Source organism: Budorcas taxicolor, chromosome 23 (assembly GCF_023091745.1).
Source record: "Budorcas taxicolor isolate Tak-1 chromosome 23, Takin1.1, whole genome shotgun sequence".
Lineage (NCBI taxonomy): Eukaryota > Metazoa > Chordata > Mammalia > Artiodactyla > Bovidae > Budorcas > Budorcas taxicolor.
Genome location: NC_068932.1, coordinates 5,244,564 through 5,265,901, shown reverse-complemented (window position 1 = coordinate 5,265,901; position 21,338 = coordinate 5,244,564). Strand labels below are relative to the sequence as shown.

The 21,338-nt window shown below is 36.7% G+C and overlaps 1 protein-coding gene across 1 annotated transcript in view; it reads right to left on the bottom strand.

Annotated features, from left to right (window-relative positions):
• Positions 1 to 21,338, bottom strand: part of PCDH15 (protocadherin related 15) — an 898,514-nt gene that overhangs the window by 396,345 nt on the left and 480,831 nt on the right. Inside the window, exons 9-10 of the mRNA XM_052660663.1 lie at positions 19,765 to 19,873; positions 10,383 to 10,495 (exon numbers count right to left, since the gene is read on the bottom strand). Coding sequence (XP_052516623.1) covers positions 10,383 to 10,495; positions 19,765 to 19,873 — 222 coding nt within the window. The remainder of the gene's footprint in view (positions 1 to 10,382; positions 10,496 to 19,764; positions 19,874 to 21,338) is intronic.

Here is a 21,338-nt window from a genome sequence, read left to right as displayed (position 1 = left end):
GATAGAATTACAGTTAAAATATGTCACTTAATTTAATACTATTATGCTTTTCTCTTTAGAGGGCTCATACATGAAACCTTTCATCCAATCATCTCTTCTTCTGTGTAATAAAAATAGGAATTCTAAAAAGTCTGACATAGTCTGCTCCTCTGTAGTTGCTAGTGAATGAGATGAGAAGCATGAAAAAGCAGGTCACGGTAGTATTTAAAAAATCACCTAATCCGATAAGATAAACTTATTTATATCTACAAAGCCTATAGTTACAAGTTAAACATTATGTTTAAAAGCTAGGTTTTACTTGGCGAATTTCTGGGCATGAGTCTCATTTTCAGGAATGAAATCAAAGTAAAACTAAAGCCAAAACAGAAGTATAAAAAATACACTATTTAGTTACTTTGAAGGGCAAACCATTAAGACATACAAACTACCTAATTTTCATTATCAAAACAAGCAAACATTGATAACCTCCTAGCTCCCTGAACCAGAGGACTGAAAATGAAGATAGCTATTTTCCCTGCTGGTTGGTGGCAAGCAAGGTAAGATTCCATGATCTCTAGTATGCATGCATGCTAAGTTGCTTTCATTCTGTCTGACTCTGCAACCCTATGGACTATAGTGTGCCAGGCTTCTCTGTTCGTGGGATTCTCCAGGTAAGAATACTGGAGTATGTTGTCATGACCTCCTCCAGGGGATCTTCCTGACCCAAGAATTGAACCCGTATCTCTTATGTCTCCTCATTGGCAGGGGGACTCTTTACCACTAGCACCACCTGAGAAGCCCTCAGATCAAAGATCATATTAATATTGCCAACTAATTAATAGTTAAAAACAAGTGTATACTATTGCTTCTTGGCCTTTCTTATAAAATTACATTGCTTTAAAACCTAAGAAATTACTTTTATTTAGACTTCACTACTCTAAAAATTACAGAATTAAAATAAAGAATACTGTATTACATAAAAACAGCCTATTTATAACAATTATTAAAAATATTTGAGTACTTAAAAAACTGTGAAATATTTTATCAGATAAAACACACAGTGTTGTTTTGTATATTATATGATTGATTTGTTTGTAATGTCACAAATATAGTAAAGGAGTGCATTCTTGTTTGGAAATAAATACATTTCCTATTTGACAAAAAAGAAAAGATCTTTACCAGGAAGACTGTGAATAACACACTCCCAAGGGGTTTATAGTATAACAACAAAATCATATTCACACATTTTCCATCTAGAAAATATTTTTAAAGTGAAGTATATTTTATCTTCCTTTGATGTGAGAATTTGCCCACTGTGTTTATAATTTATCACAATGAGAACATGAATTCTTGGAGCTTCTGTATAATTTTCAGTAATAAAAATCTTTCTATTTGCTTAGATTTTGAGATATAAACTGACACTGGAATGACTAAAGCAATTTTGAATGATTTAAAGAAGAAAATCCAGTTGCTCTTGGGAAGATCACAGATTCAGAAAACTCCCACTAAGCACAAATATATCAGACTATTTGGCTGATAGTTGAACATGAGAATCATCTTGGCCATAAATAGCAAGGCCAGGCAGTGACAAAATTATGATCATCATTGTGTAGTAACATTTTTCTGGAGTGCTTCTAACTCATGCTATCTTCCCCTTATTTTTCCCTGTATTACACTTCCCCATTCAGTGAAAGTCTAGGCTGGATTCTGATTTCATTTCCACAGACTATTCTTTCCACTTGGAGATACCTCTCCTAAGGTGTTTCTGTGATGTGGCTGACTGGAATAGACCTCTGGAAATTTTGAATTTTAAAAAATCATCAATATCACTGGGCTTTCTATTTTGTTCCATTGATCTATATGTCTGTCTTTGTGCAAATAGAAAGCCCAGAGATAAATCCACACACATATGGACACCTTATCTTTGATAAAGGAGGCAAGAATATACAATGGAGTAAAGACAATCTCTTTAACAAGTGGTGCTGGGAAAACTGGTCAACCACTTGTAAAAGAATGAAACTAGATCACTTTCTAACACCATACACAAAAATAAATTCAAAATGGATTAAAGATCTAAATGTAAGACCAGAAACTATAAAACTCCTAGAGGAGAACATAGGCAAAACACTCTCAGACATAAATCACAGCAAGATCCTCTATGATCCACCTCCCAGAATTCTGGAAATAAAAGCAAAAATAAACAAATGGGATCTAATTAAAATTAAAAGCTTCTGCACAACAAAGGAAAATATAAGCAAGGTGAAAAGACAGCCTTCTGAATGGGAGAAAATAATAGCAAATGAAGCAACTGACAAACAACTAATCTCAAAGATATTCAAGCAACTTATGCAGTTCAATTCCAGAAAAATAAACTACCCAATCAAAAAATGGGCCAAAGAACTAAATAGACATTTCTCCAAAGAAGACATACGGATGGCTAACAAACATATGAAAAGATGCTCAACATCACTCATTATCAGAGAAATGCAAATCAAAGCCACAATGAGGTACCACTTCACACCAGTCAGAATGGCTGCAATCCAAAAATCTGCAAGCAATAAATGCTGGAGAGGGTGTGGAGAAAAGGGAACCCTCCTACACTGTTGGTGGGAATGCAAACTAGTACAGCCACTATGGAGAACAGTGTGGAGATTCCTTAAAAAATTGCAAATAGAACTCCCTTATGACCCAGCAATCCCGCTGCTGGGCATACATACCAAGGAAACCAGAATTGAAAGAGACACATGTACCCCAATGTTCATCGCAGCACTGTTTATAATAGCCAGGACATGGAAACAACCTAGATGTCCATCAGCAGATGAATGGATAAGAAAGCTGTGGTACATACACACAATGGAGTATTACTCAGCCGTTAAAAAGAATTCATTTGAATCAGTTCTGATGAGATGGATGAAACTGGAGCCGATTATACAGAGTGATGTAAGCCAGAAAGAAAAACACCAATACAGTATACTAACACATATATATGGAATTTAGAAAGATGGCAATGACGACCCTGTATGCATGACAGGAAAAAAGACACAGCTGTGTATAACGGACTTTTGGACTCAGAGGGAGAGCGAGAGGGTGGGATGATTTGGGAGAATGGCATTCTATCATGTATACTATCATGTAAGAATTGAATCGCCAGTCTATGTCTGACGCAGGATACAGCATGCTTGGGGCTGGTGCATGGGGATGACCCACAGAGATGTTATGGGGAGGGAGGTGGGAGGGGGGTTCATGTTTGGGAACACATGTAAGAATTAAAGATTTTAAAATTAAAAAATTAAAAAACTATAAAAAAATAAAATAAAAAATCATCAATATCAAAAAATCTATATCTGTGTGGGTTATTTCTCAGAATCTAGAAAGTAATGTGTGAGAGTTTCTTCTATGTACTAGTCCATTCTTTAGGGGAAAAAACAAAGACAAAAAAAAAACTAGTGAGAAAAATTGTTTAGCTTTCAAGTTTTTAGATATAACTTTTTAGTTTCATTTCCTATACAGCAACCAAAAACTATGAAAAAAGTTACTTGTGGATTACCATGTAGGAGGGTTAAGGTAGTTTCTGTGTGTGAAGGGCTGTGTTGTGGGGAGATATGGCAAGGACTTCTCAGAAAGAGGCTTTCATGTGAACATTTTTACAATATTTAGACTTGCTGTTGTATTCAGTGACCTTTGCAGACAAGAAGGCCTTGCCAAATTCAAGGGACTGTGACGAGAATGGATAAATTGCTTTTCTTTTTCCGAAGAGTTGCAGGTCACCTTCTGAAGAAGAAAAAAGGCCAAGGAAAATATAACCTCTGTGTGTCTTTTTTCAGCTTGCACATTTGGACAGCCACTATCTTCAGATGCCATATTCTGTATCTGTTCTAACTAACCCAGCTGGATGAATAACAACATGAGAAAGAGGACATCATATATTCTTTACTTGTATTGATTTTCATAACTGATATAATAACTGATTTAGCTTAGTACTTAGAATTTTTAAAAATATCAACAGTCAGTAGTAAATAAAAGGATACAGTGTTCTTTATTAGGAAACAAAAATGATGTGTTATGTGATAATTACTAAATTGGAAAAAGTAGAACATAAAATTTAAAGATCAGTATCTGGCAAATGTATTAAATATGTCAGTGGACTTCTGAAAGTGTATTATTCCTAGAGACGTCCAAGGAGGGGTTGTTATTTCCTAGAGACGTCCAAGGAGGGGTTGTTATTTTATTACTGATAAGGACTAATACCTGAAATTTCTGTGGGATATGTTTCCTAAAATGTATCTAGGACTTTCACTCTTAATGTCCTTAAACTTCCTTACCTTATAGATTTTGCTATTGGGCAGAGAAAGAGAGCTTACTTTTCACTTAACTGCTAAACTAAGATGGAGGATATGTGTGTAATTTATTCATTCAACAGGAATCTGTAAGAATAGGGAGTGGCATATATAGCTAGAATATTTCCAGAATTATGAAAGCATGTTATTCATAGAATTTGTCTTTCTTCCTATGGCTAGACAACATCAGCTCTGATTTTTTTTTTTTTTCCTTGTCTTAATCCTGGCTTATTGAAAGTCCTTATTCAATCTTTCCCAAAGAGAGCATCTAAGGTTTTCTTCTCTCTTCTTAATTTCTCTCTTTCTTTTGATAAGCTGACAATACATACACCATAGTAGAAAGATAGCAACTTATACTTCACAATCTCTATAACAGATTTTATGAATTTTGATAGGTCTCTCATGTTCATGGGAGATGTCATCCTTTTTATTTTGAGAAGTGATGACTAATGATCTGTGACTTCCTGTCTGCCTCTAATACCTGATCTTTAAAATCAGCAGAGTTTTTCTGTTGGAAATTCACGTAGTAGGCAATGTTTTGATTGGCTTGAAGGCAATATGGAGCAGCCTGGGCTAATTTTTACTTTAGCTATACCTATTGGCAATATGGGGAGACAGGCGGGATGCATGAAAAAGAGACTAAAACCTTAGAGATCACTTGTGTGAGACTATGGGCCATGAGGATGAAACGTAGAGAACTGCAGGGGGCATGGAAAGTTGGGGAGACATTTAAGACAAATTCTGGATAGGACTTGAAAAGTGACTGGGTAGGTCCATATGGGATCTGGTGTCTCAGAAGTACTGGGAACTCCTAGCTTGGGTGACAGGTTGATTGTCATATTATTAATCGAAAGAGAGAAGATGAGGTTTCAAAGGATAGGCAGTTTACTACATTCTTAATTTGATTCAACTACAAAACACTAGGGGCAGTTGTCCAGCCAGTAATCGGACATATGGATGTAGAAATCAGAAGGGATATACATCTAAAAGCGTAATTTTCATACTTGTGACTTCCTTGAGGCAGCACTTTCATACATTTCTGTCTCCTCAATACCAAGCAAAATGTCAGGCCCCTAATGAGCACTCAGAAAGGATTTAGCAAACTGAAAAACTAGCAAATGTCATATGGCTTAAAGACAGTGAATCCTAGTTTCCCACTGAACTCCTGTGAAGTAAAGTATAATCAATATTATTATTCAAATAGAGGCCAAATATTTTGTAGAGTTGTACTATTAGACATTCACAAGCAGCATCAAGAGTTGTAGTGGCTGTTCTTTTAGACCTCAGTCATCTCTTGTATGCTATTTCCCTTGATTCTCAAATTACTAAAGCAATATAACTCACCAGGAGAACTGGCACATGAACTCCACTATTTAAGCTTATCAGTTTCAATTCTGTGGCTCATTTTGTGTGTAATACATACATACATATATATATATATATATATATATATATATGCATGTATGCTGCTGCTACTGCTGCTAAGTCGCTTCAGTTGTGTCCTACTCTGTGCGACCCCAGAGACGGCAGCCCACTCGGCTCCCCCGTCCCTGGGATTCTCCAGGCAAGAACACTGGAGTGGGTTGCCATTTCCTTCTCCAATGTGTGAAAGGGAAAGTGAAGTCACTCAGTCATGTCCGACCCTCAGCAACCCCATGGACTGCAGCTTTCCAGGCTCCTCTGTCCATGGGATTTTCCAGGCAAAAGTACTGGAGTGGGGTGCCATTGCCTTCTCGGTATGCATAAAATGTATATATTTGTGTTATATATATATATGTATAATATTTTTAGAAGGAGGATTGTTTGCTTATTTAAATACAGTCATAAATAGCTTTTAAGTGTTAGTCACTCAGTCACGTCTGACTCTGCAAACCCATGGAGTGTAGCCTGCCAGACTCCTCTGTGCATGAGTTTCTCCAGGCAAGAATACTAGAGTGGGTAGCCATGCCCTTTTCCAGGGGATCTTCCCAACCCAGGGATCAAACCCAAGTATCCCACATTTCAAGCAGATTCTTTGCCATCTGAGCCACCAAACTGTCTTAATACAGATATAGCTTCCCCCTGCCACCAGGGATTTAATTTATTGGAGAAGTTCATTGAATTTCTATTCTGGACAGATAAAGAATAAAATCTGTCCAATACATACACTCTCAAATGTATGTATTTAAATGCAATGAAGATGCAGTACCATATCCAGCAGCCTTAAATTATTTATGTGCCAGGGAGAAAACCATTATAAGAAACATTTATTGAGCAGTTTCTATATGCCATACATGGACAGGGGTATGGCCTTGGGCCACAATGTTGAAGAAATATATTATTTAATACAATCTGCCTGTCCTCCTATAAAGATCAAGAGAAAATAAACAGGCAAATCCTGTAGACTGATCAAAGCAACCACATGGCAGGATTTCCAATCAGAGGCCAAGCTTTCCTAGAGGAACTGACTGTCTTAGCATCTGAAGCATCAATGAGTTATCAATGTGAATTAGACTGTTGATTTTTAAAGAGAGAGAGAAATGACTTAGGAAGAAAAGCAAATTCCTGGAAGTTAGAAAGAACATGCTGGATTTAGGACAGTGCAAGTGGCTTAGTATGGTTGGCACAGAAAGTATACATGGTGACTGATGAGAGCTTAGTGTTAACTATGTCCATTATGTGGAGAGAAAGGAAGTTAAAGGTTAGCCTGCTATGCAATATAAGTTGGTCAATGAACAAAAATATGAAAATCAGAAGGGCCATGATACAATAATATTTGTGATAGCATCATGACCCTTGTTATTAGTTGTTAATTAAAGAGATTTAAATTAAAAAAAATCATGTTTCAAAAACTGAGAGACCGTGAATTATTAATAATTAATTCACTTGATTCTCAGATGCCCAGAGTATAAATATATGAAGTATAAAAATATAAATATATTTCATATTTTTTTAAAAACCACTGCACTTATAATAATGAAAGTGAGTGCTCTGGATTTTGCTAAGACACTCCATGCAAGAATTAATTCATTTTCATCTAGAATCTAAAATGTACTTTCATGTTTCTATTGCATAGTTGTTTTTTTGCTGTATAACAATGGTGATCACATAACCTTTCATCCAAACTGGGACACTTTTAAAGATGAAAGAAGTGTTATGAATAATTATATAAGAACAATAGGCATAAATGTGAACTGTCCTGGGCAAACCCAGCACTGGCTATGATTCTTGTTCAAAATGTGTATTTCATTTTAAAGTATACTTAAATTATTGGAGTTATGTAAAATTTGAAATAGGATGTTTGTTTTGAACAGAAACACCTTTGTCTCTTTGAATTAGATGTATTTTAATCTTTTAATATTCTATAGTTGGTGAACTACTCCATCTTTTCTTCCTAGCTTCACCTTTCATTGTTATTTACCGCTATACTGAATAAATCACTGGCAGAAATAGATAAAATGAAGATGACGAATCTCTTATTTGTGACAGTTACTGGCTTTTAAATGTATATACAGCTTTTTAAAGTAGAATTCTTCTTCAAAGTCTAGAAAAGGATACTTCATTTTATTTTTCTTTAGCCTCAAAAACAGAAATTGGGATCAAGTCCAATGAAAAAAAAATTATGACCAATGGAAAATGAAGCAGTATTAAAATAAGAAAAAGGGAAGAAATTGAAAGACTTACTACAGAGGAGAACTACCAAATTGTAGCATTTCAATGGATCCTTATACAAAGACACAATACTCAGCTATTATTCAAGCAGGTGGCATATTATTATTCTCACAGATTGATGCCTTTGCTTATTATCCCCTTGGATGCATACAGAACAATAATTTGAATCTAATAATGTCTATAGAAATTTCCATTAATAATATAAAGTGTTATTAAAACATAAAAAAATGATCTGTGGTCTGTTCCAATTGATTTTGTTTCTATAATTGATGGACTGAGTTTCACTATACCTGGGTACACCAGGACAACTGACTTTGATAATAAAAAAATAATTGATTTCAGGTTTCAAATGAGGCAGTTTGAAAACAGTGCTTTGTCCTTTCTTAACTCCCACAGAGTACAGCACCACAGGGCTCCAGGTAGAACCAGAGGAGACAATGGATACACATTTTGTAGTTTTATATAGTCCAATGATAATTAAAATAAAATCGTGCAAGGTGAATCTCATCCATCACTATTTCGCACAAATGGTAAAAGAAGTCTTTCTTTGTTGAATGACTCCCAAACTCCTACTGAATGAAATCTAAGGAAATTGCAATTGAACATAAGGTTCTCTCCATGGTTTTGCTCTATACCTCACTTCTCTGTTAACTACTTGTAGCCTGATATGTCATGCCTCCAAGATTTCACTTCTGTTCTTCCTTATGTTCAAACACATTTCCCAGTTTTATTCATTAGCCAAATCTGTCCAATACAGCAAAATTTAGCTTGGGGTAATCTCCAGAAAATCTTTCCTGAGTCCCCAGATTAATTTAAATGTCCTTAATCTGTGCTTTGTTAGTGAGTTTTACATTTCTTTCCTGTTAGCAGTTGATGTATTTGATTTATCAGCTTGTATGATTTATCCCCCTTCAAGATACACGTTCTTCACAGACAAAGAAACACTAAACAAATACAGAATCTGAGTGTGTAATATAATTGGGCTTAAAAAATATATCCTAATTTGAGCTAAAATCAAATGTATCTCTGTATTACTGTTTGCAGTTGCACTGACATAATTAAAACCCAGACAACCATTTCTAAGCAGCTGCATCTTAGTGAAGTAAAATAAGTATGGCTTTAGCTTAGATAAACTTAAATTTGAATTTCAATCCTGCTGCTTATTAATGATGTAATTCTGATTCAGTCACTTGCCATCTGAACTTTAGTTTTCATATTTGTACCAATAAGCAAAGTACTAATACTGTGACTGCAACTCAATGAAAAATATACATAAAACATATAAGACACACATGCTCAGTAAGCTTCCTTCCCTTACTTTCCTTTAACACTTTAAAAGCATTTTTAATGTCACAGGGCTGCATATCTATTTTTTGTATGTGTAGCCATGAAAAACTCAGACAACACACACTAGACTTACTGTGTGTCCTTGCTTATATTTGTTCTTTTATTTAGAATGCTCTTCTCCCAGCCCCTATCTCTACTTGGTAAATTCATATTCTTCCTTTGTTAGGCAGCTCAAATCTTACCTTCTCAGTAAAGTCTTTAAGAAATAACTAACACATCATGTGGGTTTCCACAGTACCATTTTAACGATTTTGTTACAATATAGTAGATATTAAACCAAAACTGTAAGCCAAATAGATTCCCTTAGCTTTGAAAATTTTTGTGGTCTAGGATCCTCTTTCAGATTAAAGAAATAATGAGACATATATTAAAATAATTTCTGGACAAACAAGATAAAGCATAACACATTGTTGCTCAGTTGTGTCTGACTGTTTGCCATCGCATAGACTGTACTGTAACAAGCTCCTCTGTTCATGGGATTCTCCAGGCAAGACTACTGGAGTGGGTTGCCATTCCCTTCTCTAGGGGATCTTCCCAACCTAGGGATTGAACCCGGGTCTCCTGTATTGAAGCCTGATTCTTTACCATCTGAGTTGCCAGGGAAGCCCCCATTAAAATAAAAAAAAAAATGTATATATAAATTCGGGTACTTTTAAAATATATTAATTGGTTGAGCTTTTGTGGTCAAAAGCTAAATCCACTTGGCGAAACAAACAGATAAAAACCAAAAACCAAAACCTAAACTAAATGTTAGAAGATGTGATACATAATAGTATGTAAATCATACAACTTTGATCAGGGTATTTTATACATACAAAAATATTCAGTATTTGAATAGCAGTTTAATATATAAAGTTATGTTAAAGAAAAGCAGCACCATGTAGTCTCAACTGTTGCACTTCACCATTTTAAAGAAAAATTGACTAATTGCAGTTCAAGTTAATTTTCATTTTTATAGTATAAAAGCTCCTACAGTAGTCTCTACAGAATTTGTTGATAAACACAAGAACATTAGAACATTAGTTATATTTATGAACACAAGAACATTAAGCAATTAGTTAAATTTACCTTAATGACCAAATCAAACTTCTGATGAAAGTCTCTATTAATAGGCTCCAGGAGACTAAGTTCTGCAGTCCTAGGATGCATATGAAAAAATTGTGGGTAATCCTCAGGAGTCCCTGAAAGACATTGACATTTAAGGAGATAATAGAGAACAATCAGTAATATGTGTATCTGCTTTATCTATTTCTTTTCATTAACTGAGGAACAAATTCACAAATTCATTAGTAAATTAAGTTTCAAAACTATGCAGTCTAAGGAAAGCAGATGAAAATGTGGTTTATCTCTAATTAGTCTATGAATAAGAAGATGGCATTACTTCTTGTTTGGATGATTTTCCAAATATCTTTTATTAATTGAAATCTTTAATTGATTTGAAGCTTCATTACATAAATGAGATACTAAGTTCATTGTTAACAAATTTTGAATTATAAAATTGTATTTTAATGGTACATACATCTTAATTATAACCTGCATGGTCTTTCAACATACAGCAAAAGATGACTAGTAATTTGTACCAAATATCAAGTTGCTTGAACATTAAAATGAGAATATTCTGTTATAGCTGGACAAACATTTTTCATAAATTAAGTATTCATCTTATTATATCAATCACTTTAAATAAAAAGCATTAAAATATAAAATAACATATTTTGATTTACTTTAGTGTCTAAGGAAGTTATTTCTAAAATTCAGCCATTTTAGTGAACTGAATTTTTCTCAAATTGTACCATTTCCTTTGTATAGTACAATATCCCTTTTCTCAAAATGAAGACAAACTGTAAGTCAAATCATATAACTGTGGACTACACGCATTTGGCTTAACGATAATGATAATAAAATATAACATGACTGCCAATTATTAATGGCACCCCACTCCAGTACTCTTGCCTGGAAAATCCCATAGATGGAGAGCCTGGTAGGCTGCACTCCATGAGGTTCCTAGGAGTCGGACACGACTGAGCGACTTCACTTTCACTTTTCATTTTCATGCATTGGAGAAGGAAAAGGCAACCCACTCCAGTGTTCTTGCCTGGAGAATCCCAGGGACAGGGGAGCCTGGTGGGCTGCCGTCTCTGGGGTCGCACAGAGATGGACACGACTGAAGCGAGTTAGCAGCAGCAGCAGCCAATTATTAAATCCTACATCCTGCTAAGAAATAGAGGAAAACAACAGAATGGGAAAGACTAGAGATCTCTTCAACAAAATTAGAGATACCAAGGGAACATTTCATGCAAAGATGGGCTCGATAAAGGACAGAAATAGTAGGGACCTAACAGAAGCAGAAGATATTAAGAAGAGGTGGCAAGAGTACACAGAAGAACTGTACAAAAAAGATCTTCATGACCAAGATAATCACGATGGTGTGATCACTCATCTAGAGCCAGACATCCTGGAATGTGAAGTCAAGTGGGCCTTAGAAAGCATCATTACGAACAAAGCTAGTGGAGGTGATGGAATTCCAGGTGAGCTATTTTAAATCCTGGAAGACGATGCTGTGAAAGTGCTGCACTCAATATGTCAACAAATTTGGAAAACTCAGCAGTGCCACAGGACTGGAAAATGTCAGTTTTCATTCCTATCCCAAAGAAAGGCAATGCCAAAGAATGCTCAAACTACCACACAATTGCACTCATCTCACACGCTAGTAAAGTAGTGCTCAAAATTCTCCAAGCCAGGCTTTAGCAATACGTGAACCGTGAACTTCCTGATGTTCAAGCTGGTTTTAGAAAAGGCAGAGGAAACACAGATCAAATTGCCAACATCCACTGGATCATTGAAAAAGCAAGAGAGTTCCAGAAAAACATCTACTTCTGCTTTACTGACTATGTCAAAGCCTTTGACTGTGTGGGTCACAATAAACTGTGGAAAATTCTTCAAGAGATGGGAATACCAGACCACCTGATCTGCCTCTTGAGAAACGTATATGTAGGTCAGGAAGCAACAGTTAGAACTGGACATGGAACAACAGACTGATTCCAAACAGGAAAAGGAGTACGTCAAGGCTGTATATTGTCACCCTGCTTATTTAACTTATATGCAGAGTACATCATGAGAAATGCTGGGCTGGAAGAAGCACAAGCTGGAATCAAGATTGCTGGGAGAAATATCAATAACCTCAGATTTGCAGATGACACCACCCTTACGGCAGAAAGTGAAGAGGAAGTAAGAAGCTTCTTGATGAAAGTGAAAGAGGAGAGTGAAAAAGTTGGCTTAAAACTCAACATTCAGAAAATGAAGATCATGGCATCTGGTCCCATCCCTTCATGGGAAATAGATGGGGAAACAGTGGAAACAACGTCAGACTTTATTTTTTGGGACTTCAAAATCACTGCAGATGGTGACTGCAGCCAAGAAATTAAAAGACACTTATTCCTTGGAAGGAAAGTTATGACCAGCCTAGACAGCATATTCAAAACCAGATACATTACTTTGCCAACAAAGGTCCGTCTAGTCAAGGCTATAGTTTTTCCAGTGGTCATGTATGGATGTGAAAGTTGGACTGTGAAGAAAGCTGAGTACCAAAGAATTGATGTTTTTGAACTGTGGTGTTGGAGAAGACTCTTGAGAGTCTCTTGGACTGCAAGGAGATCCAACCAGTCCATTCTAAAGGAGATCAGTCTTGTGTGTTCTTTGGAAGGACTGACTCTAAAGCTGAAACTTCAATATTTTGGGCATCTCATGCGAAGAGTTGACTCATCAGAAAAGACTGATGCTGGGAGTTATTGGGGGCAAGAGGAGAAGTGGGCTACAGAGGATGAGATGGCTTGATGGCATCACCCACTCGATGGACATGAATTTGAGTGAACTCTGGGAGCTGGTGATGGACAGGGAGGCCTGGCGTGCTGCAGTTCATGGGGTCACAAAGAGTTAACCACGACTGAGCAACTAAACTGAACTGAACATTGTGCTAAGTGCTTTATGTGTGTTTGTTAGTTGCTCAGTCGTGTTCCTCTTTGCAGCTCCATGGACCATAGCCCAGCAGGTTCCTCTGTCCATGGAATTTCCCAGGCAAGAATACTGGAGTGGGTAGCCATTTCCTTCTCCAAGGGATCTTCCCAAGCCAGGGATCAAACCTAGGTTTCCTGCATTACAAGCTGATTCTTTACCATCTAACCCACCAGGGAAGCCCTTAAATGCTTTATATATAAAATCATCGATACCACTGTAAATTATTCTCATTGTACCTGGGAAGACTTAGGATATTTGCAATATTAAGTAATTTGTCCAATGTCAAAGAGACAATGTCAGACAGAGCTTGTATTCAAATCCAGGTTTAAAGATGTAAATTATATTCAAAAATGTGTTAATTGCTATAGTCCTCTGCTTCAACAAGAAAGAAAAATTTCCCTGGGCTTATGTAAGGAGAGAAAAATGATGCCAGTTAAATAAGCTTAAAAATTCAGAAATAGTCAAAATTGCACATGACAATTAAGTGTATGATAAAGGAATCATCTTCAAAATTAGGGGAAAATGGATTTTTGGTTAGGAGCATTTACCTAATAGGGGAGTCATACAGAAAATTATAAAAATTTATCTATTTTTCATACAGTATACTAAAGTAAACCACAAATGGAGTAGATATTTATTTACAATAAGCAATAAAGCAATGGAAGTGCTAGATGAAAATGTGGATGGATTCTTGTAATGTGAGAGTGGGCATATCTTTTCTACCTGTGGCTCATAATAAGGTATCAGTAAGAGAACAGGAAAATGCTTTTGAACTGTGGTGTTGGAGAAGACTATTCAGAGTCCCTTGGACTGCAAGGAGATCCAACCGGTCCATTCTAAAGGAGATCAATCCTGGGTGTTCATTGGAAGGACTGATGCTAAAGCCTAAACTCCAGTAGTTTGGCTACCTCATGCGAAGAGTTGACTCATTGGAAAAGACTCTGATGCTGGGAGGGATTGGGGCCAGGAGGAGAAGGGGACGACAGAGGATGAGATGGCTGGATAGCATCACCGACTTGGTGGACATGAGTTTGAGTGAACTCCGGGAGTTGGTGATGGACAGGGAGGCCTGGCGTGCTGCGATTCATGGGGTTGCAAAGAGTCAGACGTGACTGAGTGACTGAACTGAACTGAAGGGAAAACAGCTATAAGTTTAATGGCCTTACAAAACTTCATGGCAAGACGCAATAAACAAAATAATGAAATTTATAATTATCTTTAAATTTAACACTTTGGACTTTCACTTGCTGCATTATCCAAATCATTTTTATCTCATTTTATACTTGAAAACTATAGTTTTTCTGCTAAAATAACGGTTTCTAAGCAATTTCATAGATATCTTTAGTTCTCTCCTCCCATGAGATCACATATGTTGTTCATAATTTATTTGTAGTATTTAAAACCATACTTTTTTTAAACCATGTATTTTAATGTACCTTTTGACATTTCTATCCATAGACTGTATTCCTGCCCAACCTAGACCATTTCTCCCTCATGTTCATATCTACATCATCTAGTATAGTAATTGCCATACTATCAAGCCGTTAGTTAATGAAATTAAAAAAAAAAAAAAAAGCCTATTTCCTTTTATGTATGTCAACCTGAAAGTGAAAGAGTCAGTCACTCAGTCGTGTCCAACTCTTTGAGATACCAGGGACTGTAGCCCACCAGGCTCCTCTGTCCATGGATTCTCCAGGCAACAATTTTGGAGTGGGCCTCCATTTCCTTATCCAGGGATTCTTCCCCCCCCCAGGAACTGAACTTGGGTCTCCTGCACTACAGGTAAAATTGACTTTTTACCAACTGAGCCACCATGTCAACCCCCTAAAGACTGAAAACAGACTTATGCTTGTGTTCATAAGGACTTTTAAAAAAAAATTAATAGTCTAATGTCTACAACTTACTTATAATACATGTGTAGTTCTAGACATCAAAGACTTGAAACAGAATTACTTGAATTTTCTCTATGGACAGTATTTCTAAGTATGCTGTAACATTATATTTTGAAATCTGTGTGGCATCTCTACTGCTGCTGCTAAGTCGCTTCAGTCATGTCCGACTCTGTGCGACTCCATAGACGGCAGCCCATTAGGCTCCCCTGTCCCTGGGATTCTCCAGGCAAGAACACTGGAGTGGGTTGCCATTTCCTTCTCCAATGCAAGAAAGTGAAAAGTGAAAGTGAAGTCGCTCAGTCGTGTCCGACTCTGTGCGACACCATGGACTAGGTGATTAAAATATCCATCTGTGGGGTGGGAAGGGGTTGAGGATAAAGTTAAATTCCATTCAACATTTACTTTGAAGCATGCTTCAAAAGTGTCTCTTCTTCATTATGAGATGTATTGTTTGTTTTAGATGTATGTATCTCTCTAGATACTATAAATCATGCAAAACAGCTACATCCATATTTTAGCAAAAGCAGTTTAAGAAAAGTGACATGAGATTCTTATCAGTTTTGCTTTTTGTATGACTAACAGATATGCCATCCCACGTTGAAGGTCAAGAAGGGTGGCGGCAAGGAGATACTCCTCATCCAAGGTAAGGAGCAGCGGCTGTGCTTTGCTAGCACAGCCGTGAAGAGATACCCCTCGCCCAAGGTAAGAGAAACCCAAGTAAGATGGTAGGTGTTGCAAGAGGGCATCAGAGGGCAGACACACTGAAACCGTACTCACAGAAAACTAGTCAATCTAATCACACTAGGACCACAGCCTTGTCTAACTCAATGAAACCAAGCCATTCCCACGTGGCAATCCAAGACAGGTGGGTCATGGTGGAGGGTCTGACAGAATGTGGTCCACTGGAGAAGGGAATGGCAAACCACTTCAGTATTCTTGCCTTGAGAACCCCATGAACAGTATGAAAAGGCAAAATGATAGGATACTGAAGGAGGAACTCCCCAGGTCAGTAGGTTCCCAATATGCTACTGGAGATCAATGGAGAAATAACTCCAGAAAGAATGAAGGGATGGAGCCAAAGCAAAAACAATACCCAGCTGTGGATGTGACTGGTGATAGAAGCAAGGTCAGATGCTGTAAAGAGCAATATGGCATAGGAACCAGGAATGTCAGGTCCATGAATCAAGGCAAATTGGAAGTGGCCAAACAAGAGATGGCAAGAGTAAATGTCGACATTCTAGGAATCAGCGAACTAAAATGGACTGGAATGGGTGAATTGAACTCAAATGACCATTACATTTACTACTGTGGTCAGGAATCCCTCAGAAGAAATGGAGTATCGATCATGGTCAACAAAAGAGTCTGAAATGTGGTACTTGGATGAAATCGCAAAAATGACAGAATGATCTCTGTTTGTCTCCAAGGCAAACCATTCAATATCACAGTTATCCAAGTCTATGCCCCAACCAGTAACGCTGAAGAAACTGAAGTTGAACGGTTTTATGAAGACCTACAAGACCTTTTAGAACACCCAAAAAAGATGTCCTTTTCATGATAGGGGACTGGAATGCAAAAGTAGGAAGTCAAGAAACACCTGGAGTAACAGGCAAATTTGGCCTTGGAATGTGGAATGAAGCAGGGCAAAGAATAATAGAGTTTTGACAAGAAAATGCACTGGTCATAGCAAACACCCTCTTCCAACAACACAAGAGAAGACTCTACACATGAACATCACCAAATGGTCAACACTGAAGTCAGATTAATTATATTCTTTGCAGCCAAAGAAGCAGAAGCTCTATACAGTCAACAAAAACAAGACCAGGAGCTGACTGTGGCTCAGATCATGAACTCTTTATTACCAAATTCAGACTCAAATTGAAGAAAGTAGAGGAAACTGCTAGACCATTCAGGTATGACCTAAATTAAATCCCTTATGATTATACAGTGGAAGTGAGAAATAGATTTAAGGGCCTAGATCTGACAGATAGAGTGCCTGATGAACTATGGAATGAGGTTCACGACATTGTACAGGAGACAGGGATCAAGACCATCCCCATGGAAAAGAAATGCAAAAAAGCAAAATGGCTGTCTGGGGAGGCCTTACAAATAGCTGTGAAAAGAAGAGAGGCAAAAAGCAAAGGAAAAAAGGAAAGATATAAGCATCTGAATGCAGAGTTCCAGAGAATAGCAAGAAGAGATAAGAAAGCCTTCTTCAGTGATCAATGCAAAGAAATAGAGGAAAAGAACAGAATGGGAAAGACAAGAGATTTTTTCAAGAAAATTAGAGATACCAAGGGAACATTTCATGCAAAGATGGGCTCACTAAAGGACAGAAATGGTATGGACCTAAAGAAGCAGAGGATATTAAGAAGAGGTGACAAAAATACACGGAAAAACTGTACAAAAAAGAACTTCATGACCCAGATAATCACGATGGTGTGATCAGTCATCTAGAGCCAGACACCCTGGAATGTGAAGTCAAGTGGGCCTTAGAAAGCATCACTACAAACAAAGCTAGTGGAGGTGATGGAATTCCAGGTGAGCTATTTCAAATCCTGAAAGATGATGCTGTGAATCAGCTGCACTCAATATGCCAGCAAATTTGGAAAACTCATCAGTGGCCACAGGACTGGAAAAGGTCAGTTTTCATTCCAATCCCAAAGAAAGGCAATGCCAAAGAATGCTCAAACTACCACACAATTGCACTCATCTCACACACTAGTAAAGTAATGCTCAAAATTCCCCAAGCCAGGCCTCAGCAATACGTGAACCATAAACCTCCAGATGTTCAAGCTGGTTTTAGAAAAGGCATAGGAAACACAGATCAAATTGCCAACATCCACTGTAACATGGAAAAAGCAAGAGAGTTCCAGAAAAACATCTATTCCTGCTTTATTGACTATGCCAAAGCCTTTGACTGTGTGGGTCACAATAAACTGTGGAAAATCCTTCAAGAGATGGGAATACCAGACCATCTTACCTGCCTCTTGAGAAATCTGTATGCAGGTCAGGAAGCAACAGTTAGAACTGGACATGGAACAACAGACTGATTCCAAATAGGAAAAGGAGTACATCAAGGCTGTATATTGTCACCCTGCTTATTTAACTTATATTCAGAGTACATCATGAGAAATGCTGGACTGGAAGAAGCACAAGCTGGAATCAAGATTGCCAGGAGAAATATCAATAACCTCAGATATGCAGATGACACCACCCTTATGGCAGAAAGTGAAGAAGAACTCAAAAGCCTCTTGATGAAAGTGAAAGAAGAGAGTGAAAAAGTTGGCTTAAAGCTCAACATTCAGAAAATGAAGATCATGGCATCTGGTCCCACCCCTTCATGGGAAAGAGATGGGGAAACAGTGGAAACAGTGTCAGACTTCATTTTTTGGGGCTCTAAGATCACTGCAGATGGTTATTGCCTCCATGAAATTAAAAGACACTTACTCCTTGGAAAAAAAGTTATGACCAACCTAGATAGCATATTCAAAAGCAGAGACATTACTTTGCCAACAAAGGTCCGTCTAGTCAAGGCTATGGTTTTTCCTGTGGTCATATATGGATGTGAGAGTTGGACTGTGAAGAAGGCTGAGTGCCAAAGAATTGATGCTTTTGAACTGTGGTGTTGGAGAAGACTATTGAGAGTCCCTTGGACTGCACGGAGATCCAATCAGTCCATTCTGAAGGAGATCAGCCCTGGGATTTCTTTGGAAGGAATGATGCTAAAGCTGAAACTCCAGTACTTTGGCCACCTCATGAGAAGAGCTGACTCACTGGAAAAGTCTCTGATGCTGGGAGGGATTGGTGGCAGGAGGAGAAGGGGACGACAGAGGATGAGATGGCTGGATGGCATCACTGACTCAATGGACGTGAATCTGAGTGAACTTCGGGAGTTGACGATGGACAGGGAGGCCTGGCGTGCTGAGATTCATGGGGTCGCAAAGAGTCGGACACGACTGAGGGACTGAACTGAACTGAACAGATATGCACAAGAATGGATTAAAATGACTTATCTGTAATTCTTCAAAGAAAATTTAGCCAAAGTGTATAATGTGTTATGTTTCCTCGGGATAATCATAATCTTTCTTCTTGTTGGCTCCAATAGCTCTTATTTAATTGTCACATACTTTTCAGAACTATGTAATGGAATCACTGTTTTTAGAATTATATGACGGTAATGGGACCCAACCAATGATACAATACTAGTTGATCATATACTGTAAGCTTCTAAAGTGATTTTTCAATTTTTTTTTTTTTAGAGAATTCTTTGAGCTAATACAGAGAAAACTACCAACAGAAGACTATATACTATTTTGAAGTTGTTTTGCCTCCTCAATAAAAGTGTTTCTACTTATTGTTCACATTTCACTGAGGTTGGTTTTAAGGGAAAAAATATTTTTAAATGGTTATTTTACTATTTATATGTAAAAATAATTTCAATAAATTTCTAGAAATAAAATCTTTGTTATAAAAATTTGAAACATATTTTTCCTACACAATTTTAGAGCTAAAGCTGAGAATGTAAAATGTTAGACGATACACACCAACAAGGATGGAATAGAGAATGCCTGGCCTATCAGATGGTGGCTGGATATTCCGGTCCTGATCAATGGCTTGAATGGGTGGCGTAACAATGATGGGGTTCAGTTCTTCCTGGAAAAAAAGAATCAGAGAGTTTAGTTCAGTTTTATTACCTCAGAGAGAATTGACATTCAGATATTGTTGTCTGGACAGCTCGATAACACCTGAACGAGTAAAGTCAGATTTCAAAATGTGTAATTTAACACCACAAATTAGTTTAATTTTGAATCTGAAAGGGGAGCAAGATGCCCTCAAAGTCAAATGAAAAGACTTAGTAACTTTGTACATAGGGCTTTATATCACAAATTTCTCCTATAAGTAGAGCAAGGAAAAAGTATGTTAATAAATTTTAAATCTTTCCCAATTAATTTAATCAAATATATAAGGTTATCAAGTATAGTATTTGTTTTTGGCTTTAGACAAGATTTGTAAATATATTTATATTCTTCTTCCCTAAATGATGACTTAAAGTTTCACATAAATTACATTAAAATAAATGTTTTAAAATTTGATGTTTAAGTCAATAGAAATCAATTGTATGTTTCATATAGTTAAACTTAATTATATATCATGTAGCTATATACATGTAACTTATATATAATAATACATAATATACATATTATATATAACTATATATATATGTTATATATTATTCTTATCTACAAGAATGTTCTGTTTAAAGATATAATGCATTTCTGATGTCCAGTGGCATCAAGTTTTGCTAACAGGACCAGATAATAAATATGCTTAGGCTTTGCTGGCCATGCAGTCTCTGTTATAGCTACTCAAGTCTACCATTGTAACACAAAAGCAACCAGTAGACATGACTGTGTTGCAATAATACTTTATTTACAAAAACAGATGGCAAATAGGATGTAGTTTGCTAACCTTGTGCTAGATTATAATAGGTATGCTGGAAAGACAAACATTTACTTTGCAGAGATAAGTTTGGGAAACACCATATTAAATAACATTTTAAAAATGTTAATTCATTCTACTACAGGTTGTTTCAGAGATTTAAGTGTATTAATTTGCCTAAAAGCTGTCTAAGAAAGGGGCATTGTTTGTACATTTTCTAGAATCACTTATTAACATCTTCTTGAACTAACACCCTTAAAACCCAGTTTAGAAAATACTGCTTTAAATTTGTGGAACTCTCAGGCCAAATATATAAGTGGTAATTCTGAATGGAAATAGAGTGTGTCTCAGTATCTCATACACATTCTAAGAAATCACTGCAAGGTTCTTATATATTATTCCTTCTCAACTAACATAAACTTGAAACATATCATGCACTCTTGTACAAAATCTGTAGTTTTTAATCTCAGGAGAAATGTATAGTTGTGGCATTCTAAATGAAACCAAAAAAGCAATTATATTAATTGTTATACATGAAACTTAATGTTGTTATTAAGTTACATTACATTTACAGGCATTTTAATAATTGAAGGTAACCATTAAACAATAATTTAGAGCTCACATACATCTTAGGGGCTCTGTCCAAATCATTTTCTCTAATGGGTTCTCACTGGTCTAA